Source organism: Ceratotherium simum, chromosome 5 (genome assembly GCF_057802395.1).
Source record: "Ceratotherium simum simum isolate JZ-2026a chromosome 5, ASM5780239v1, whole genome shotgun sequence".
Lineage (NCBI taxonomy): Eukaryota > Metazoa > Chordata > Mammalia > Perissodactyla > Rhinocerotidae > Ceratotherium > Ceratotherium simum.
This window is the reverse complement of record NC_141904.1, coordinates 13,812,086-13,835,740: the sequence shown is the minus strand read 5'-3', so window position 1 is coordinate 13,835,740 and position 23,655 is coordinate 13,812,086. Positions and strand designations below refer to the sequence as shown.

Here is a 23,655-nt window from a genome sequence, read left to right as displayed (position 1 = left end):
GTTCTCTTCCACCACGGGGTCTGTGCACATGCACTTTCCTACGCCAGGAACGCTCCCTCCCTGCATCCCCTGACCTGGCCAACCTAACTTTTAACCTAAAAAGTGCCTCATTATTCTTCTCCAGCTCAGTCCTTGCATTTTCAGAAACACTTCCCCTGGACTCTCTGCCTGTGTCAAACTGCCCACTGTTCACACTGAGAGCACTGGGAATTTCCCCTCAGTGCATGTCACCTGAGGGATTTTACCTCTGTGGGAGTTGATTAATGTCTGCCTCCCCGTCATGGGTGAATGTTTGTGTCCCCCCCAAATTCACACGTTGAGACCCTACCCTCTGATGTGATGGTATTAGGAGGTGGGGCCTTTGGGAGGTAATCAGGGTCAGATGAGGTCCTGAGGGTGGAGCTCTCATGAATGGGATCAGTGCCCTTATAAGAGTCACGAGAGAGCTTGCTTCCTCTCCCTGCATCCACATGTGAGGACACGATGAGAAGCCAGCAGTCTGCAACCCGGAAGAGGGCTCTCACTGGAACCCCATCATGCTGGCACCCTCATCTTGGACTTCCAGAAATAAACTTCTCTTGTTTACAAACCACCCAGTCTATGATATTTTTGCTTATAGCAGCCTGAACTGACTCAGGCACTCCCGCAGGAGCACAGGGACCACTTTTGCTCCCATGTTGTCTCTGCATCTAGCACAGCTCTCAGTATAGAAAGGTGCTCAACAAGGAATCTGTTGAACGAATGGAGGCAGCATGGCACGGTGGTAATGAGCAGACTCTGGGGCAGACTACCTCTACTGCTTACTGGCTTTGTGACCTTGGGCAAGTTACTCAACCTCTCTGGGCCTCAGCTTCCCCATCTGTAAAACAGGGAGAGTAACAGTGCCCACCTCGTAGGGTTGTAATGAAGATTAAATGAGTTCATGGAAGTCACTTAGAACACGACCTGGCAAATGGTAAGGACGACATGTGTTTGTTCAACACATAAAACAAACAAGTGCTAAATAGCTGTCAAATAAGTAAGTATTAATTAAACTGACAGTTTGATTTTAAAAAAGAAATACAAGTGGACTGTTGTTGAAATATAGGCCAAAGTCCAAATCATATTGACTAGAAATATTAAACCGTTTAAGTAACAGAAAACAGGATTTAAATTTAATTCAACCTCCATCAGTAAGTTTGTGACTACATGTTGAGAAAACAAGTACTTACATTTGGGAATACATCCAACATCTTAAGAGAATGCAGGCTCGAATTCTGAATATATTCAATGAATGCTTTAAGCATGTCTGCTGCTATCGACTAGTCATATGTTGGGCTGAGTTACCTCCGTCAAAAATCAGCAAACCAAGAATAGAAATACCGAAAAGAACTTTTTCAAACCACCCATGCCCACTGCACAAATTCATCCATCAAGCCTTTGAGAATCTTCTCTGTGAGTGCCCGCACAGCACACAGTATAAGGCAAAGAAGTGCCTATGATTAAAGGACGACGCTATTAAATACAGAGAATCCACAGACACCACACATTCCTGGAAGACCATATCTTATTCCCAAACATTCTTTCAAGTAAAGGAGTGTAAAAAAATAGCTGGGTCAACATTTTATCCTCTGAGCATGTATGACTTGGTTAGTGTATTAACAATGAAAATCTACAGATCTAAGTTTTCATCTAACATATAATATTTTCATTATAAAGGGGTGTGTTGTCACAGGACTAAAGATAGTTAAAAGTTTTATATATTATAGTGCCTCTGCTGGTTTCTTGTTTCAGGAGAGAAAGGAAGAAGTAAACAGAGGAAGGATGGATCATTGCTGTCTGAAAAAGGGAGCCTGTGAAAGGGCAAAGAGTTCAAGACCAAATAGGGGTCAGAGCTACTGCAGAAACCGGGATGACACTATTAATTCCTATTTAAAGGTGCTAAACAAATTGCTTCCACTTGTTTAATTCAATTTATATGCATATGATATCGAATTAAAATTGTGAGTTGTTTTAGCAAATATGCACCAACAGAAGCGAGATTTAGTTTTCTTCATGTCAGCTGTGGGGCCAGATTTTCATCCAGCCTTAATCGTGAGCTGATTCTGATTGAGAGAAAAGGCACTGTTTAAATATTTGTCCCTGGAGAGACGAAGGGTCAGGTTGCAGCTCAATGCAGGGATCTGCTGGCTGTGGGCAGCTGCAGCCAGCAACTGGGGCTGTGGGTAGGGGGAGAAGATGCCCAACTGCACAGAGAAGGGAAATTCACACCACACAACCCTCACAGTGACAAGAAAGTCCCCTTCTCCGTGACCTGGGTCCTCCCTACCTTAACAGCCTCATCTTTCTCCCAAGTGCTGGAATGTGATTCTTGTTCACCTCCATGTTTTATCCATGCTGCTGTCTCTGCCCATAATGCCGCCTAAACTGTGCCTGGCTAAGTCTTTCACATTCTTCAAGGCTTGGGTGTCACCTCCTCTAAGAAGTTTCCCCCTACTGCCAGGTGGGAGACATCCCTCCTTTGCACCCACTGCCACACCACCTGCTACCATGTGCCTCTCACCACCTCCAGTGTGCCCTCCTTTTGGGCAGGATATGCAATTCAATCAACTCTGTTTCCAGCAACAGTGCCTGGCGTGGAGAAGAGGCAATAAATATCTGTGGAATGTTGAAAGGTGTCAACTCAACATATAACATTCAAAGACACAGGCAGAAGAATCCACTCTGGACGTTCCAAAATGACCAAGTACTTTCCATAGAGGAATGACTGAGAATAAAGGCAAGAAGGTGTGCTTGAGGTCATTGGTGATCAAGGCCCCTGTACCTATTAATACCCCGAGTGACAGAAATCATATATAATATAAATATATAATGTATCCATATGATTCATTATCCACGCACTCTGTGGTTACCACGACCTGCGGGGACCAGGAATACTCTCTGACACCTTGCTGGGCTATACCAGGGCCTTAGCATGTGGCTAAAGGAAAGTCTGCAAGTACATCAGGTATCTGAAGTCTCCAATACACTGTAGAGATGTATCTGTCTGTGAAGCCGCACATTCTACAAAGCAGAATACAGGCCCTGCCCTGATACACCTCACAGCAAAGACGATGCCCATGAAGCCAGGGGCATTTCTGATGAGTCCAGGTTGGCAAAGAAAGCCACTCAGTGGCTAAGAGTCAAGCAGACGTTTATATCAAGCCAAGCAGAAGCTATTTACCCTGAAGAGAACATTCTTCCACACACTATTTTAAGATACATAGGGACTGCATTTCTTCTTTCCCCCAAATAGAAATATTCTTTTTTCCCCCCACACACTTGCCTAAGGATAAATTTCATGAAGTGGAATTGGTGAACCAAGGGTATATACTTCTCTTTCTAAGAGATAAGCACACTTTTAATTTTAACGCAATAGCAATTATTGGCCTTAAAAATTAAACAGTAATTCTTTAATACCATCTAACATCCAGTTGGTCTTCAGATTTTTCCAGCTCTCTCGTGAATATAATTTTATAGTTGATTTGTTTGGATCAGATTCAAATAAGGATCATATACAGAATTTGGTTTATGTTTCTCAAATCTCTGTTGAATTATACAGCTTCCAATTCCTCTTTCTTTCTTGCTATTTATTTGTTAAAGAAATTGGGTCATGTGTCCTACAGAATTTATCACATTTTATATATAACTGAAGCAACTTTGTGGAATTTTTTTTTTAAGTTTGGTATTTTTCATCTAGGTGTAACTGACATACTGTAAACCACACGTATTTAAAGAGTATAACTTGTGAAGTTTTGACATATGTATACACCTGTGAAACCAACACCACAGTGGAGATAATGAACATGTGCATCATCCTGCCAAGTTTCCTTATGCCCCTTTGTAATCTTTCCCTCCTGCCCCATGCCACTCCCCCACCCTCCAACCACTAATCTGTTTGCTGTCACTGTAGATTCATTTGCAATTTCTAGAATTTTATATAAATGAAATACATATAGCATTTTTGGGTCTACCTTCTTCCACACAGCATAATTATTTTGAGATTCATCTGTGTTGCTGGTTCATTCTTTTTTATTGCTGCGTACTATTCCAGAGTATGGATAAAACACAATCTGTTTAGCTAGTCACATGTTGATGGATGCTTAGATTGATTCTAGTTTGGGGTTATCATAATTAAAGCTGCTCTGAACATTCATGCAAAGACTTTTTGCATGAACATACGCTTTCATTTCTCTTTGGTAAATACCTAGGAATGGAACAGCTGAATCATGAGGCAGATAAACATTTAACTTGTAGGAAATTCCCAAGCTGTTTTCCACAGCCATTGCACCGTTCAAATTCCCATACTTGGTACGGTCAGTCTCTTTAATTTCAGCCATTCTAATAGGGATGCAGTGGTATCTCATTGTGGTCTTAACCTGCATTTCCCTTACGCAGTTGAGCGAGAACTTTCCATGTGCTTATTTGCCATCTGTACATCTTCTTTGGTGAAGAGTCTGCTCAAATATTTTGCCCATTTTTATTGGGCTATTTTTTTTATTACTGAATTGAGAAGTCCTTATATCTTTTGGATACAAGTCCTTTATCAGGTATATGCTTTATAAATCTTTTCTCCTAGTCTGCAGCTTGTCCTTTCATTCTCTTAATAATGTCTTTTGAAGAGCAGAAGCTTTTAATTTTGATGAAGTCTAATTTATCTATTTTTTTTTCTATTTTAAATCATGCTTTTGGTACCTTATCTTAGAAATCTTTACCTAACCTAAGTTCACAAAGATTTTCTCCAGGAAATTTTATAGGTTTAGGCCTGTAGTTTTCTTTTTTTGTAGTCTTTGTCTGGCTTTGGTATCAGGGTAATGTTGGCCTCATAGAATGAGTTAGGAAGTGTTCCCTCCTCTTCAATATTTTGGAAAAGTTTGAGGAGGATTGTTAATAATTCTTTAAATGTTTGGTAGAATTCACCAGTGAAGCCACCAGGTGCAAGGCTTTTCTCTGTCGGGAGATTTTTGATTACTGATTCAATCTCCTTACTACTTACAGGTCTATTCAGATTTTCTTCAAGATTTAGTGTTAGCAGATTTTGTGTTTCTAGGAATTTGTCCATTTCACCCAGTTTATCTAATTTGTTGGCATACAATTATTCATAATACTCTCTTATAATTCTTTTTATTTCTGTAGAATTGGTAGTAATGTTCCCATTTTCATTTCTGATTTTAGTAATTTGAGTCCACTCGCTCTTTTTCTTGTTCACCTAGCAAACAAGTTCACCAGCAAAAAGTTTGTCAATTTTATTGATCTTTTTGAAGAACCAACTTTTGATTTCATTGATTTTCTCCATTGTTCTTTATTCTCTATTTCATTTATCCCTAATCTTTATTATTTCCTTCTTTCTGCTAGTTTTGGGTTTAATTTGCTCTTTTTCTAGTTCTTTAAGTTATAAAATTAGGTTGTTGATTTGAGATCTTTCTTGTTTTTTAATGTAAGCATTTATAACTATAAATTTCTCACTTAGCATTGCTTTGGCTGTGTACCATTGCTTTGGCTGTGTACCATAAGTTTTGGTATGTTGTGTTTTTGTTTTCATTTGTCTCTAAGTATTTTCTAATCTCCCTTGTGATTTCTTCCTTGATCCAATGATTGTTTTAAAGTATGTTGTTTAATTTCCACAATTTTGTGAATTTTCCAGTTTTCCTTCTGTTGTTGATTTCTAACTTCATCCCACTGTGGATGGAAAAAATAATCTCTTTGAAATTTGTCTTTTTAAATCTTGAGACTTAATTTGTGGCCTAACATATGGTCTATCCTGGAAAATGTCCTATGTGCACTGGAGAAGAACATGTATGCTGCTGCTGTTGGTAGAGTGTTTCTGTATGTCTGTTACATGTAGTGGGTTTATTGTGTTGTTTAAACATTCTATTTCCTTATTTATCTTCTATCAAGTTGTTCTATCCATTATTGTGAGTGGAGGAACTGAAACCTCTCACTATTATTGCAGAAATGTCTATTTCTTCAGTTCTGTCAGTTTTTGCTTATATATATTTTGATGGTCTATCATTAAGTTCATAAATGTTTATAATTGTTATATCTTCTTGCTGTATTGAACCTTTTATTAATATATAATGTCCTTCTTTGTCTCTTGTAAACATTTTGATTTAAAGTCTATTTTGTCTGATATTAGCATAGCCACCACTCCTCTCTTTTGGTTACTGTTTGCATAGAACATCTTTTCCCATCCTTTCTCCTTCAACCTGTTTTTGTCTTTGGATCAAAAGTAAGTCTCTTGTAGAAAGCATATAGTTGCATCATGTGTTTTATCCATTCTGCCAATCTCTGTCTTTTGATTGAAGACTTTAATCCATTTACATTTAAAGTAATTACTGATAAGGTGGGACTTACTTTTGTCATTGTGCTATTCATTTTCTATATGCCCTATAGTTTTTTTGTCCCTCATTTCCTGTTACTGTCTTCTTTTGTGTTTAGTTGACTTTTTTGCAGTGAAATGTTTAAATTCCTTTCTCACTTCCTTTTGTGTATATTCTATAGCTGTGTTATTTGTGGTCACCATGGGGATTACATTAATATACAAAAGTTATAACACTCTAATTTGAATTCATACCAGCTTAACTTCAAGGACACACAAAAACTCTGCTCCTTTACAGCCCCATTTCCACCCCTGTTGGTTGTTGATGTCACAAAATTACATTTGCATACACTGTGTGCCCCAAAACATAAACTAATAATTCTTTTAAATGCATTAGTCTCTTCAATTATGTAGAAAACAAGATTTGAGGTTACAAACCAAAGTTACAATGATACTAGCTTTTAGACTAATAAGGTTTTTTTTTTTCTCTAAATGTATTAGTCTCTTAAATTATGCGGAAAACAAAAAGTAAAGTTACAAACCATTGTTACAATAATACTAACCTTTATAAGCACCTGTGTATTTACCCTTATTGAGATCTTTATATCTTCGTACGTGTTTGAGTCACTGTCTTGTGTCCTTCCATTTCACCCTGCAGGACTCCCTTGAGCATTTCTTACATGGCAGGTCTAGTGGTCACAGACTCTCTCAGCTTTTGTTTATCTGGAAATGTCTTAATATTTCCCTCACTTTTGAAGGGCAGTTTTGCTGCACGTAGGATTCTTGGCTGACAGTTTTTTTCTGTTAGCATTTTGAATACACCAGCCCACTGTCTTCTGGCCTCCAAAGTTTCTGATGAGAAATCTACTGAAAATCTTATCGAGGATCCCTTGTATATGACGATTTGCTGTGCTCTGGCTGCTTTCAAGATTCTCTCTGTCTTCATCTTCTGAAATTTTGATTATAATGTGTCTCAGTGTAGATCTCTTTGAGTTCATCTTTCTTGGAGTTCTTTTTGAGCTTCTTGGATGTTTATATTTATGTCTTTCATCAAATTTGGGAAGTTTTCAGCCATTATTTCTTCAAATGTTCTCTCTGCCCTTTTCTTTCTCCTTTCCTTCTTGGACTCCCGCAGTGCCTATGTTGGTCTGCCATATGTCCCTTAGGCTCTCTTAACTGTTCTTTAATCTTTTTTCCTTCTGTTCCCCAGACTCCATAATTTCCATTTTCCTGTCTTCAAGTTACTGATTGTTTTTCCTGCCACCTCAAATCTGTCTTTGACTCCCTCTAGTGAATTTTTCATTTCAGTTATTGCACTTTTCATCTCCAGAATTTCTTTTTGTTTCCTTTTTAAAAAGGTTTTCTATCTCTTTATTGATATTTCCATTTTGTTCATATATCATTTTCTCGACTTTCTCCACATCTTCTTTTAGTTCTTTGAGCATCTTTAAGACAGTTTTAAAGTCTCTGCTTAGTATATCTACCATCACATCTTTTTCAAGGACAGTTTATGTTGATTTATTTTTTCCCTGTGAATGGGCCATACTTTCCTATTTCTTTGTATGCCTTGTGATTTTTTTTGTTGAAAACTGGACATTTGAATCTACTGATGTGGTAACTCTGAAAGTCAAATTCTCTCTCTTCCCCAGGGTTTGCTTTTTGTGGTTATTGTTTTTACTGTTTCTGTTTTCTGGTTGTTGTAGGCTGTGTCTGTGCCAAGGATCAGCCTGAGGTATAAACTTAAGGTCTTCTCAGTCTTTTCTCAGTCTTTCTCTGGACATGTGTGGTCACTTTCTAATTTTCCCCATATATACAGCTGTTTTTAAATGTCCTAATCTTTAATGTCTGGCTCCCAAAAAGGGAAAAAGGAGAAAAACGAGGGAGAGGGAAAGGGCACTAGTTCTCTGAATCCCTTGGAAGGCACTTTAGCGAGGGGGTGTGGGGCTTGCAACAATGGGGGGAGGTGCGACAATAACGGCTGCCTGCCTCTTTGGCTGCACCTCTGTGATCAGAGGCAGCAGCCATACATCAGAGCACAGATCCTCTATATTTGGAGGACAGGGTCCTTTTTGCCCAACCTGCCTCCCATAAGCTATGTACAAGTTGCTCCAGGAACACATGCACAGCTGCCTGCCAAGTGGCTGGGGTCAGGGGGGTGGGTAGCTGCTACTGTGCTAAGAGCTGAAATGGACCAAAATTAACCACGATTTACCCTCCCAAGTCTTCCCCTGGAAGTTGCAAGCCTTCAATAGACTCCAGAGTTCCAAAATAGTTACATCAGACAGATTCCGCCAGTGCAATTGCTATCTGGGTGGGGAGACAGATTCTCAGTGCTTCCTATTCTGACATCTTCCCAGAATCCTCTGTGGAATGGTTTTTAAACCACAAATTAAATTTTTTAAATTGATATAGAGCTATTCAGGTCACCCATTTCTTCTTCTTCTTTTTAAAAAATCTATTTATTCTTGAATGAGCTTTGGTAGTGTGTCTTTTGAGGCATTTGTCTATTCCAATTAAGTTGTCAAATTTAGAGGCATAAAGTTATTTATAATATTCCCTTATCTTTTTAGTATCAGTAGAATTTGTAATTATGTCACCTCTTTCATTCCTGATAATGGTAATCTGTGTCTTTCTGTTTTTGTTTTTGTTTTTTGATGCTGATAGTTTGGCTAGAGTTTTATCAATATTATTGATTTTCTCAAAGAAACAGTTATTGGTTTAATTGGTTTTCTCTAATGTGTTTCTGTTTTCTATTTCATTGATGTTTGCTTGGACCTTCACTATTTCCTTTCTGATGCTACTTTGTGTTTCCTTTGCTCCTCTATTTGTAATTTCATAAGGTAGAAGCTGAAGTCATTGATTTGAAACCTTTCTTTTTTTTCTAATATGGTGTTCAGTGATAGAAAACTCCCCCTAAGTACTGCTTTAGTGATAGCCCAAAATTTTTGATATATTCTATCTTCATTTTCATTCAGTTCAAAATATTTTCTAATTTCCATTTTGATTTCTTTTGTGACACATGAGTTTTTAGAAGTGTGTTATTTCATTTCTATATTTGGGGATTGCCCAGAGATCTTTCTGTTATTGATTTCTCACTTAATTCCAGTGTGGTCTGAGAATACGCTTTGAATGATTTCAGTCCTTTTATATTTATTGAGACTTCTTTTATGGCTCAGAATATGGTCTCTCTTGATAAATGTTCTCTGTGCCCTTGAAAGGAATGTCTGTATTCTACTGATGTTCGGTCGAGTGTTCTATAAATGTCTCCTAGGTCAAATTGGTTGGTAGTATTGTTCAAGTCTTCTATATTCTTAATAATTTTCTGTGTACTTATTCTATCAACAAGTGAAAAGAGAATTGAAATATCTGACTGCAATTGTAGATTTGTCTATTTCTCCTTGAAGTTCTATCAGTTTTTGCTTCTTATGTATTTTGAAATTCTGTTATTAAGTGAAAAAAAGGTTTAGGATTATTATTTCCTTTTAAAGAATTGACCTCTTCATAATTATGAAATGACCTTCTTTATCCCTGGTAATATTCCTTCCTCTGAAATATCCTTTTGCTGATATTACTATAGCCATTTCAGCTTTCTTTTAACTAGTGTCAGCATGGGATAGTTTTCCATTATTTTACTCTGAACCTATTTGTGTCTTTATATTTAGTGTGTTTCTTGTAGGCATCATATAGCTGTAGTTGGGTTTTGCTTACTTTATCCAATCTGACAATGTCTGCCTTTTAGTAGGAGTTGTGAGACTATTTATATTTAATGTGATTATTGATATGGTTAGGTTTTAGTCTATTATTTTATTATTTGCTATTTGTCCCATCTATTCTTTGGTCCCCATTTCCTCTTTTTCTTTCTTCTTTTGGATTAACTGAGTATATTCTGATTCTATCTTATCTCCCTTGTATGTTTATTAGCTATAACTATTTGCTTTTTTATTTTAGTGGTTGCATTAGGGTATACAATCCACATCTTTAACTTATCACAGTCTACCTTTAAGTGATACTATACCACTTCATATATAGTATAAGAACCTTACAATAGTATTCTTCCATTTCCCCCTCCCAGTCTTTATGATTCTGTTGTCATATATCTTACTTCTACATATGTTATAAACCCCACAATACATTATTATTTTTGTTTAAACAGTCAATTATCTTTTAAAGAAATTTAAATAATAACAAAAAGAACTTATATAACTGCCCATGTGGTTACCAGTGCTCTGCATTCCCTTGTGTAGATCCATATTTCCATTTGGTATCATTTTCCTTCTGCATGAACAATTTTAACATTTCTTGCAGTGCAGGTTTGCTGATGGTGAAATCTTTTAGCCTTTGCATATCTGAAAATGTCTTTATTTTGCCTTTGTTTTTGAAAGATATTTTTGCCAGATGTAGAATCCAAGGTTAACAGTTTTTTTCTTTCAGTACTTTAAAGATTTGTTCCACTTTTGATTCCCTTTTGCTAAATTCAGTAACAAGAAATCTGCTCTCCTCCTTATCTTTGTTCTTCTGTGGCTGCCTTTAAGATCTCTTTATTATTGGTTTTGAGAAATTTGATTTCATATACCTTGGTGTTGTTTTCTTCATGTTTCTCATGCTTGGGGTTTGCTGAGCTACTTAGATCTGTTTGTTGCGCTGGCTGATGAAACCTGCTTTCATCAAATTTTCCAAATTTCAGTGATTATTTCTTCAAATATTTTTTCCTGTTCTTCCTCTGTTTTTTCCTTCTGGGCTTCCAATTATGAGTATATTTGATGCTTTAAGTTATCCCATATCTCACTGATACTCTTTTCTTTCTTTTTTAAAATTCTTTTTTTTCTGTGTTTCATTTTGGATAGTTTCCATTCTTATATCTTCAAGTTTACTAACCTTCTCTTCTGCAATGTCTAATCTGTTGTTAATTCTATCCAGTGTATTTTTCTTTTCTTTTTTTTAAATTTTTTTATGTTTATTATATTAGTTATCTACTATCTCTAAGAAATTACAAACCAGAAGTTATGAGGGGTTTTTTTGTTTTTGTGAGGAAGATTGACCCTGAGCTAACATCCACGCCAGTCTTCCTCTACTTTGTATATGGGACGTCGCGACACAGCTTGATGAGTCCACACCCGGGATCCAAACCTGCAAACCCCGGGCCACTGAAGTGGAGTGTGCGAACTTAACCACTACGCCACCGGGCCGGCCCTCCCATCCAGTGTATTTTTCATCTCACATATTGTAGTTTTCATCTCTAGATGTTTGATTTGAGTCCTTTTTATACTTTCCATGTCTCTACTTAATTTTTGAACATATGGTGCCAAATTACAGTAACTGTTTTAATGTCCTTGTCTGCTAATTCTAACATCTGTGTCAGTTCCCTCCCTCTCCTACCAGCACTGAATTTTGTCAGTCTTTAATCTTTGCCAAACTCATAGGTTAAAACTATTTACTCCCACAAGAGATATTTATTGAGCACCGACTATAAGCCCAGTGACGGATGGTGGCAATTCTGTGGTATTCAAGCAGCCACAGTAGCCACTCTCATGGTGCTTACAACCTTGTGGTATTTATCATGTTTTTATTTGCATTTTCACTGATTATTGGTGAATCAATGAAAGTTTATTGGCCTTTTGTATTTCTTCTTTGGTATATTGCCTACTAATATTCACTGATCAGTTTTAACTGCATTGTTTGGATTTTTTATGCCTTTGTAAGAGCTATTTATTTACCTAGGATAAACACCCACTTTCACTTTTGAATAATAAAAAAGATTATGTCCTGTAAACAAAGACATTTCCTTTAAAATAAACTGATATTTGCACATAATTTCTTTGAAAACATGATTTACATGTTACTCAAATACTTTTTCCTATATTAAAAGTAAACAGGAATTGATTCTGGTGTAAAAACAATGCCCTTAAAGGTAAACATTTTTAAACAATATAGAAATACAAAATACACATATGAATACACAACATATACATGAATACATGATAAATACATTCCTATATATCTGAGATCAACATATAAATAACATATTCCTTAGAAATAACCATACAGATTTCAAATGCCCTTTTACTCTCTTAATAATGAAATGCAAAGTCAAGAAGATGAAGCATTCCCAGATTAAATATTTCCAGCTGATTAAATATTTCTGGCAAAGCCATGCCATCTGTATCGGAAATGTCCTATATACAAGATTGTTAATTTATAATTGTCTAAGATCTATTCTCTCAAAGGAGAAAATGTCAAGTCCCCATTACAGAATGTTTGCTTTCCCCCTGAAGAGTAGCGGGAGTTCTCAGAGGCACGTGCTGCCTCTTCCTCTGGCCGTGTAGGTAATGCTTCCTGCAGCACCAGGAAGGTAGCCCTGACTGAGACACGGGTTCTACAAAGTGCCCAGAGTCTTTTTAGCATTGATGGGCAACATGAGGTGGGCAGTGGGGGGTGGACCCTGAGAAATGTTCAACTGTATGACCGGGCATATGACTTGTACACGTCACACGGCTAAGGGGTGTCAGCCCTCGGAATATACGATGGCTGTAATGTATGCCACCAGTTATGCTATAAATGAATAAATGGAGCAGTTTTAATAATGTGACGACGGCAGCAGCCAGCAAAGCCCCATGAGGCCCAACCCACCAGTTCTTCTGTTGCACCTGGGCCCCTGACTGACCTGTCTGGTGCAGGTGGTCTCTGGCCACTTCAAACAAGCGCAGGTGCATGTTGGTGATAGGGTTGAAGGAGCCACAGGCCAGGAGCACCACAGGGATTCGGCTTTTCATCTTGTCAGGCCCATCCACACCTGCTGCAGCGGCCACCCTGCCTTCATGGGGACAAAAACTCACATCAGGGAGCTGGCACCAAGACAACTGTCCAGGTCAGTGTCTCTAAACCACACACAGGCCCTTACTTCTCACTTGGAAGGTGACTGAGGAGGCAATAATAACAATAACAACATCTATGGAGGGCTCAACACAGGCCAGGAACCGTGCCAAGCATGATGCCAAGGTATATCCTTGTCTCACCAAATCCTTTCACTCAACCCTGAGTGGTCACTTACACAGCTCAGGGACCTTCACAGGTGCAGGGCCAGGATTGGAACCCAGGCGGCCTGACCCCAGAGACCATGTCCTGCTCATAGCCTCTATACCCTCCCTGTGTTCCATGGGTCACCTGGGGGTCAAAAGGAGGTATGTAAGACCCCCATAGTGTCATCTCTGATAGTCCAAATAGAACTCAAGAGGTCCCAGAGTAGACTTGTACTCTTTAAAAACTTATTTAAAAATAATTTAAGACTTACAAAAAAAGTTGCAAAATTTGTACAAAGAATTCCTATATACCCTTTACCCAGATTCCCCAAATGTTAACATTTTACCACACTTACTTTATCTTCATTCTCTCTCTCCATACACACACATATCTGTATACACCTATAAATATTTTTTTCTGAAACATTTGAGAATAAGCTGTAGACATACTACCTCTTTACCTCTAAATAATTCAGTATGTGTTTTCTAAAAACAAAGACATTTTCTCATATAATTGCAGAGCAATGATTAAAATCAGGAAATTAACACTGTTACAGGACTATTATCTAATCTACAGATCTTTCCTGATTTCACCCATCGTCCTTTATCAAAGCCCAAGCATTTTGAGGGGGCTCAGCCCACCACCTGTTGCCCCACTCCCTAGCTTTCAGCACCAGAGTGAGGTTAAAGAAAAGCAAAAAACAGCCTGGGCTCCAGGCAGGCTGGCAGACATGGCTCTCCTGCCTCTGCGACGCTGCCCCCTGGAGGGGAGGTGAAGAGCTCCACTGGAGTAGGCCTTGGCGGGACTCCTAGTTCTACCGCTGACTGGCTGTGTGACCTGGGCAGATCATAGTTCCTCTCTGAGCCTGTCTCCTCATATGCAAGATGGGGATGATATTACTCTTATAAGGTCGTCGTAAGGATAAATGAGCTATGAATGGAAAGTTTCTGGTGCATAAGAAGCATTTAATAAATAATCACTGTGGCTGTGGTGATGATGATGACAACGATGAAAAAGGTGCTGCTACTGCTGACCGTGACAAGGGAGAAGGAGAAGGAGAAAGGAGGTGGCAGTGTGCTTGTGGCTGGCAGCTTCTAAAGTGACTCCCCAGGATCCTCACCTCCTAATATTCACCTGTAGACGCCTGCCCTTGAGCGTGGGCTGGACCTAGTAACTTCCTTCTAACGAACAGAATACGGCAAAGGAACAGGATTCACTTCTGAGAGAAGGTTATGAAAAGTCTCTTGCTCACTCTTTTGCTTTCTCACTTGCTCACTCTGATAAAGTCAGCTGCCCTGTTGTGAGCTGACTCATGGAGAGACCCACAGGGCAAGGAACTGAAGGAGACCTCCAACAGCCCAGGAGGAAACTGAATCCCACCAACAACCATTTGAGTGAATGTGGAAGTGGATCTTTCCCCAGTCGAGTCTTCAGGTCAGACTGCAGCCCTGTGAACACCTTGATTGCAGCCTTATAAGCAACTCTGAGCAGAATCTAGCCACATCTAGATTCTGACCCACAGAAACTGTGAGATAATAAATGTGGGTTTCTTTAAGCTGCTAGGTTTTGGGGTAATTTGTAATGCAGCAGCAGATAACTTATACACTGACCAACAGGAGGAATGCATTATCTTCCTTTCTTACTCCTCTTGTTATGGTGGCCTTGACTGTAATTCTGCAGTTCCAGGGGTGACATGGAGAGTTGTCAGTCACTGGAGCCTGGGACCCTCTTTGTATCTAAGGAAACTATTTTAATCTGGCCCCTGTTGTCTGCTCCTCCAGACTTATATCCAACCACTGCCTCCCTCATACTTGATACTGTAGCAACAACGAACTACTTGTCAGTGGTTTCTTTGTGAGCTCCTCATGGTTTCCTGCTTCAAGCTTCTGGACATGCTATTTTGGTTTCCTCTAACTGGAATAGCCCCAGCACACCCCAATCTATTACGACTCATCTCAGGTGATCACATTATTTATGACATCAATCACTATTTCTTGACTGCCTGCTAGGTGCCTGTATCAGTTAGGGATGCATTTGACTGCAAGTCCCAGAAGCCTAACCTCAGTGGGTTAAACAAATGGAGGTTATTTGTTTCTCACATGACAAAAAGTCTAGAAGTAGGCAGCTGCTAGTGTTGGATCACTGGCTCAACAATGACCTACAATTCTCTCAGCTTTTCCCTCACAGTCACAAGATTGCTGCTGTAGCTACAGCCATCATGACTACAATTAGGCCAAGAAGGAGCAAGCAGCTATAATAGACTGGCGTCCTTCTTACTCAAGAACACAAAAGCTCTTTCAGAACTCCTCCTATAGATTTTGCTTCTGTCTCATTGGCCAGAACTAGGTCACATGGCCATTTTAGCTAGAAGAGAGGCAAGAAAAGCAAATATTTAGCTTTGCAGCCTCTCCAGCGGGAAGCAGCAAGGGAAAGGGGGTTAGGAACAGGATTAGCTAATCCATAGTGTCTGCCACACAGTTGCAGATACAACTGTCCAGGAGCTGACAGTACAGAGCGCTGCCAAGACGGCTTTTCTGACACCTAGCTTGGGTTACCTGATCTCTGACCTACCTTCACTAAATCACATACCACATGCAATTGGAAAAACCTGCTCTGGTGTCTTTCCTCCCACCTGACAGTAAGCCCTTTAAGAGCAGGAGAGGTGTCTTCTTGTCTCTGGATCTCAGCTCCAAGCACAGACCCTGGCCCGGAGGAGGGCTCGGTGAAGACTGAAAAGGGCACTGGCCGGCTGCAGAGTGGACCTGTGTCCTGGCAGTGGGAGGGCCTAACACACCACCGAATGTAGAGAAGTCATTCTGGATGTATGCTGAGCCCCGGCGTGAAGATAAAACACTCTCCACCTAGGCGGGCTGTGGTTTCTCCAGGCTTCCTCTGAGGCAGCAGGCACCCCCTACTGTGTGAGAAGAAAGCAGTCTGCCAGCCGCCGCTGCTCGCTTCTTCCCTGGGAGGCTGGAGGGTTTAATGAGATATTATTGCAGAGTGCGCTGAGCTATTCACAAGAGCAGCCTTGTATGAGTGTATCTGAAGAGGCAGGTTGTTTTTCACAACTATTATGAAGCCTTTCAAAATTCTATTTCATTTTGACAAAATATAATTTTTAGAGCCTTTAAAACATGTAACTGCAGCATCTCAGGTAACCTAGGGTTTTGATCCATTTTTCCAAAAGTTCCCAGAAACTGTAAATTAGAACATTCATTTGAATGGTGGCATCAATGGCAGGGAAGTGTGGTTTTGGGAAGAAGAATAAATGACACCGAGTAAGTGTCTGTCTGTCTTCTTTCCTTGCTGTGAGCACACTGGGTCACACTGCCCTCACAGTGACTCACCCCGTCCGAGCTGCATCTCAGGCGGAAGGAGGTAGCACATATCCCAGGCTCAGGGAGGAGGTCAGTGCATCTCCGTCATCCGTATACTCTCACTCGCTTCAACTCAACACCCTCCCAAGCCCAAACCCAGAGAAACACAACAATGGGGTTGAAATGGACTCACTCCAGCAATCCCCCAGAAGAACAAACCAGGCTCAGATTTGAGTGTCCATCTCATCAGACACAAGGCCAGACACCATGAAAGGGACTCATGTGCCCCATTATCTAGTAATATTCAGCGAGATGAAGCAGGCGTGGGAGACTTTGGCTACTGGGAAAGGCTTCTCATCAATACACACTTTTCATGGGGGTCCACAGAGTGAGCAATAATCGTGCTGAAGGCCTTCTTGGAATTTATCACTAAACTGGAGACAGGGCAGACAGATCCCACCTCTGGCCGCGCCCCCTCCAGGTGACCACTCCTCACTTTACAGCCATCCAGACAGCATTTCCTCCTGCTCCTCACATACAATGCACTGCTCCCTTTCTCCTCGCTCCTGCAAATGCTGTTCTGACCACCTACACCCTCACCACCCCACCTCCAGGGTGTTCTTCCTGGAGTCTTTGCTCAATGCCACCCTCCCCCACCAAGCTAACTGTCCTGTACACATTTTATCACTTTCTTCTTTCAACTACCAGAGCTATCACGGCTTTGTTCCCACGTCACTCTTCCCCAAGCAGGTGAACACCCACCTGGTGGTTTCTTATTTATCTGGGTCCCCTCAACTCCTGCCCTGTGCCTGGCACACAGGTGCTCAGGAAATGTGTGTGGAATGAACAAGAGAATGAGTGACTGTCCCCAAACAAGCGTCGTCCTTTTCAGATGGCTACCTCCTCCCTTTGGTTCTGTCCCAAATACTCAATAGACTGGGCCTTCCAGAGATATAAAGTGACCTTTCTGGCTTCCTGGAAGCACTTAAGACCCCTCCCCAAGACCCCACTCCATCCGACTCAGACTGAAATCAAACAAGGCATTCCTGCCCTGCTGTGCCATCTTCAGTGTCATGATCTCATCAACAAGGACATAGTGGCCTCCTGCACACTGACGCCAAGGTCATCCCTCTGCCCTGGAGAACTGGAGGTCACCAGCTGCTGCTCTGCCAGGCAAAAGGACTTTGCAGATGTGATTAAATTAAGGAACTTGAAAGGGAGAGGATATCCTGGATTAACCAGGTTGGCCCAATTTTATCACAAGGGTCCTAATAAGAAGGAGGCAGGCGGGTCAGACAGATCAAGATGTAAGGACCAAAGCAGTGATCAGAGAGGAGAGAAGATGCGATGCTGCTGGCTTTGAAGATGGAGGAAGGGGCCAGGACCCAAGCAGTGCCAGCAGCCTCTAGAAGCTGGAATCGGCAAGGAAACAGACTCTCCCCTAGAGCCTTCAGAAGGAATGCAGCCCTGCCGACACCTTGATTTCAGATTTCTGACTTCCAGAACTGCAAGAAAATAAAATTGTGCTATTTTAAGCCAATAACGTGTGACAATTTGTTACAGCAGCTGGAGGAAACTAATACACTCCCCTATTTAGGGACCAGTCCTCCAAAGTGACCTTCAAGCTGGGACAGGAAAGGCAAGGAACCGAGCCTGTGAGGAGGATATTGAAGGCTGTATTGGACACAGGGGCCAGCATTGCAAAGGTTCAGAAACCACCACCTAAGGTGGGTGAGGAACTAAAAGCACGTCAGTGTGGCCGTGTGTGGGTGTGAGCTGATGTGTGGGTGGCCCAAGATGAGGCTGCAGAGGGTGCAAGGATCACACGGGCCCCCAAGGGGTCTAGATTTTATCCTACGGGCAATGAGGCGCCTCTGAAGGATTTTAAACTGGGGGGTGACTTACCCATATTTCTGTCTTGGAAAGAGCTCTCGAGTGCTCCCAGCAGGTGCATCAAGAAGCCCCAGGACGGCCGCCCCAGAAGCCCTCTGCCTGGTGAAGGTCAGGCAGTCCCCAGGTTCCCAGAGGATGGCCTTCCCTGCTGCCTCAATCCCCAGGTAATGTGATGCTGGCCAATGCCCCACATGTACTAAATCCTAACCAAGCACGCACCCTTGGCCCATTTGTCACAGGCCGTCGCAGAGACACAGAAAGGAAAGGCCAGCGGGAAGGTTAAGTGCTGTCCCTGCAGGTGTAATGTGCTAACGCTCATCGCCTGGGAGGCAGGTAATCTACCTTCCCCTGTGGTGAGCGCCTCGAACGGGACCTGGCCCGGGAAAATGGCTGAAAACATCCCTGTTTATTATAGACATAAAGCAAATGGCTTCAGGCAGAACGGAAATGGATTCTACAAACATCTTTCATTACACGGACCTCTTGACCGGACTCCTCATCTTAAAGAAAACAAGAGACGCGGTTTGTATTTGTGGGGTTGACGAGCACATTTTTCAGGACCCAGGGAAACCACTTCCATCCGTGTGAGGGCGTCAACTTCTCCAGGGCAATCAACCCTCCCCGCGAACTCCGGGCACTTCTTCTTTTCAACTTTGTTGGCTTCAATGCTATTGCCATGGGCACACAGTGCTGCTCAGAACAAAAGCAAAGCGAGCCTTCTTTGTCGGTGTGAGGCTCCTCCGCCAGCCTCTCCCCGGAGGAAACAAACACGCCAATTAAGCACTCGTCCTAATTATGAGATGCCCAGGAAGGCAGGCAGCCAGCTCTTGAGTTCTGAGAACTTTGAAAATATGTGAAGGAGCACAAGGAATGTAACGGGGTCTCCCGTAAGCCCACACTCAGGAGTGGGGACTAATTTCGGTTGCTGCAGGAAGGTGGAACTGAGTAACAGCCACCTGGTTTACTAAGTGACAGGCTGGGCACCATGCTAAAAACTTACATCGATGCTGATTCTTTCAACACGTCTGGAAGGAAAGAGTCCAACCAATTTCTCCCCAGCCTCAGTGAGCCACGTGGAAAACAGAGATAAATCAGTTCCTCCTAGGGCTGTCACGAGAGTTGTTGGAATTGACCCACCTAGCACAGAACCTGGCCCATAGGAGGTTCTCCAGAAATATCAGCTCTTTCCTCTTCCATTATGTTTAAAACAGAACTCACCACCCCCACATCTGCTTCCATACGCTGGTTTACCTCGTTTGAAAAAGGTCCCACCGTTTTCGGAGTCACCCACAATCACAACCTGGCGGCCCTTAGGAGCACGTCCGCATCCCCCTGCCAGTTAGGCAGGTTGCTCCGACTAGCTGGCCTGGGAGAAGTCACCGCAGCAGAGTGCTCGGGGAAGGCCACGCCCACACACCGCTGCGGTAGCCTTCCATCCAGCTCCAACCGTAACGGCTCAGCTCTAAGCATCACCTGGCCCTAGAACTGAGGAAGAGTCAATACTGAGAAACAGAAGGACGGGTAGTTTAATGTCCTTCTGGTTGGAATAACATCTTCTGATGATGAAGAATAAACATGTCCCAAATCACAGCCGACTTGCCAACTTGGAACAGAGAAGGTGGAAGAGGGGAGAAGGCAAGGAGCAGCGCCTGGCTCTGCTGTGAGGGGCGCAAAGTGGCAGATAATTAACATCACAATCTCCCAGCCACTGTGCTAGCGCCTTAGAGGTACAGGGTAAATACAACCTGGCCCCTGTCCTTAAGAGGGTTACCATCCAGCAGGAAGAACAAACGTCAAGGACTCAGGTAGGGCAGAGTCCACTGGCGACCTTCCAGTATCCATTCCGCCTTCCTCTTTAGTGACAGAATTCCTGTCTTGAGCTGGGCATACTGCTACATTCCCGTGTCCTCTGCAGCAGGGTGAGGCCACATGACGAAGGTCTGGCCAGTGATCTATGAATAGAAGTGTCAGGTGATACCTCCAGGAACTCTCTTTGAAAGGGGAAGGCACACCTGTCTCCTCTTCTCCACTCCTGCTGTCTAGAATGTGATGGCTGGCATATGGCAGCTATATTGGATCCTGAGGACAAGGATCAACTCCAGGTTTGACAGAGAATAAGCCAAGAGAAAGCCAGTTCCCTGATGACCCTCAAGCTGCCAAACCAGATCGCCGACCTCCAGGTCTCTTTTATCTCAGGGAGAAATAATCTTCCATTATTTTCCACCATTATTTTCTATTTTTCTGTTATATGCAGCTAAACCTAATTCTAACTGATATATTGGTACCTAAAGAATGTTTATTGAATTAGGATATAAAGGGATGAAAAGTGTGCAAACTTTTAGAAGTTTCTATTGCCCCAGTTAAACCCATTTTATATGCAGAAACTCAAATGGATATTGTTTGAAAGGGAAAATACACCTAAGAAAAAAATCTACCATAACTTGATTTTTTATATGAATTTTTCATGGGAAGAAAAATCCTTACTCAGGACTCTGGGAGGCTGAAATGTGCTGCAGCGAATCTGCTTTTCTGTAGATCACGAAAACCAGACTCTGCCCTATCTCTTTCCCCCAAAAACAGATCCATTATGGTGCGTTGTTGCACTCTGCTTCGAGTGGGCATTTGCCATATGGCTTGGCAGTTTAATGGTTTTCTGATACTTGACAAAAATGAAGCACAATCATTTTGCAAGGAGTTTGCATTCCTAGATGGGTCTTTTCTAAATAACAGCTGTGCCTCAAAATTGAGTTACTCAATTTGCAATTTGTGGACACAATACTCAAACATTTACAAGTGAGCAAAACCTCAAATCGCTTGGGCTATTTCCAGGCTTCAGAGTTGATGAAGTTTTTAGCAACGTTATGAGTGTGCAGCTGTCAACAAACTCAAGCCAGCGTCTCTGCACCACCAGGCCCAGCAGGCAGCAGTGATGCCCTACTTAGCAGCAGGCCATGTGGAGCTGACCATAAACCCTCGGGAGAGAAAGAACAAGAGGGGGAGAAGCAAGCCTCACGCCAAAGTCCACAGACTAAATCCTATGCCTTTCTCTCCCCTCCCTACCACCTCTGTGTAGACGACATTCAGATTTACAGCTCTAATCCCCACCTGCTCATGGGCCCCTACAGGTCCACGGACAGCCACCTGGCACCGGCTGGCTAACAAGCCAGACAGACATGGATTCAAGGCCAACTAGCACTTCCTAACTGAGTGACCTTCAGTGTAGCAGTCAGGAGCAGACAGATGAGATGCACTAACAAAAACCCCCAAATATTAGTAGTTAAAACAGTAAAGGTTTATTTCATGCTCCTGTTACATGCCCATTCCATGCAGGGGGAATTCTGCTCTCACCCCATAAATTGTGTCTACTGCCTTGGCTGGGCCCCATGCAGGATCCTGATTCCTGATTCCCACCTCAGAGGCGTCATTAGATTCCTCCCTCCTCTCCGTGCCTCTCCCATGCCTAATCCAGGGTGCATGCCCAGGGCCCCACTCCAGTTCAGCAGTGGGCAACGACCCACAGTCCCACCCCCTCTCCCGCCTTGCGGGCTTCCCTGTAGGGCAGCAAAATGCAGAACTGTTCATAATGATGGCAGGGGATGGCACCACGGCCCTTCTAGTGCCCAAACCACAAAAGTGGCAGCCATCTGGGCTCTTCCCGCTCCTTTGCCTCGACAGCCTGTCAGTCCCACCTCTGCAATATCTTTAACACCCATCTCTCTCTCAGGTTCCACAGTCACCGTCTTAGATTGAGGCTCAGTATTTCTCAGTAGGACCTGAGCGCACTCTTAACCTGTCTCCTGTCTCCAGCCTCACCTTCTCTGAGCCATCCTCTGCTCAGCTGCCCAAGGGATCTTCTAAGATGCACATCCGATTCCCTGCTTTATCTCTCGCCACACAACTGCCCTCTGGATAACGCTGAAACTCCTCAGCGTGGCATCCATGGCCCCTTACAATCCAGTCACGATCTGTTTCACCAGCCTTGTTTACCTTCCAACCCTCTCCCCGTGTCTGCTCCATCAAACTGCTTTCCATTCTATCCTGAAGTTCCCCTGGACTGAATTTTAGGACCAGCCCTAAAATCAAATATAAAAATTCTAACAAAGGAGGCAACTTTGTTTTAGCTTGCTTGTTCATTCATTCACTAAAGAAGAAAACAAGCTGCCAGCACTATCAAGTTCCTCGAGGCAACAGGAGGATGACAGGGAGATCCTGAAATACCTGGAAAGGTGGAAAGCTGGCCAGGCTCTCCGTGAAGGCAGAACAGGTGAGTGGAGGCCCAGTGAACCGCGGCAGGGGAGGTGCAGGCAAGACTCCTCTTGCTCAAGGGCAGGTGTTCACTTGAGAATTTCACTGAGCACATCACCAAGTCCAGAGCCATCCTTTCCCATCTCATGTAATATAACTTCCTCCAGAAATTATACGCCAAGCAGCCCATCTTCCCTTCTTTACTGAGCTGTAAGCAGGCCTGCCACGGTCATGAGCAGATAACTGCAAATCTGAGCAGTGATCTATGAAGCCAGAACAGACCTGAGCCAGGTTTGGGGCTGTGATTAATTAAAATTTTTAACCAAGCTCATCCAACATACATTTAACGTTACGTATAATCGCTTTTGAGTTGGCTAGAAATTAGGCCCAAACGATGGGCAGTTATAGAAACAAGTGCAGTCCTTACGATTCTTAAAAAGACAGACGTTCTTTTGTTTCTTCCCTCAGTTACTGCTTCAGAATCCACTAGCAGGACATGCTCTGTCCACGCCCCCACCAAAGCCCACACACAGGCTAACATTTCTCGTGCACACAAGGATACATGCACACGAGCAGTGAAGGGCACGGGGCACTTCTTCTGGCCTTCAACTGAGGGTGCCTGTGCTCGCACTTGGGGGACCTCTGGAATGGAGAAAGCTTGGCACTTACAAGCGCTGTGACCTTGAACAAGCCCTTCAGTCCTCTATAAAAGGAGGATAACCCAACACTCATCCATGGAGGTGCTGTGAAGATGCACTGAAGAGACACACTCGGACGACGCCTCCTACACGGCTTTCAGAGGAGGAGGAAGCTTCCCTCGCAGAGTCAGGGAACAGGATTCACGTG

The 23,655-nt window shown here is 42.5% G+C and overlaps 1 protein-coding gene across 1 annotated transcript in view; it reads right to left on the bottom strand.

Moving 5' to 3' along the window:
• Positions 1-23,655, bottom strand: part of NMNAT3 (nicotinamide nucleotide adenylyltransferase 3) — a 110,213-nt gene that overhangs the window by 48,275 nt on the left and 38,283 nt on the right. The window contains exon 2 of the mRNA XM_004419936.3: positions 12,999-13,148. Coding sequence (XP_004419993.2) covers positions 12,999-13,107 — 109 coding nt within the window. The 5' untranslated portion in view covers positions 13,108-13,148. The remainder of the gene's footprint in view (positions 1-12,998; positions 13,149-23,655) is intronic.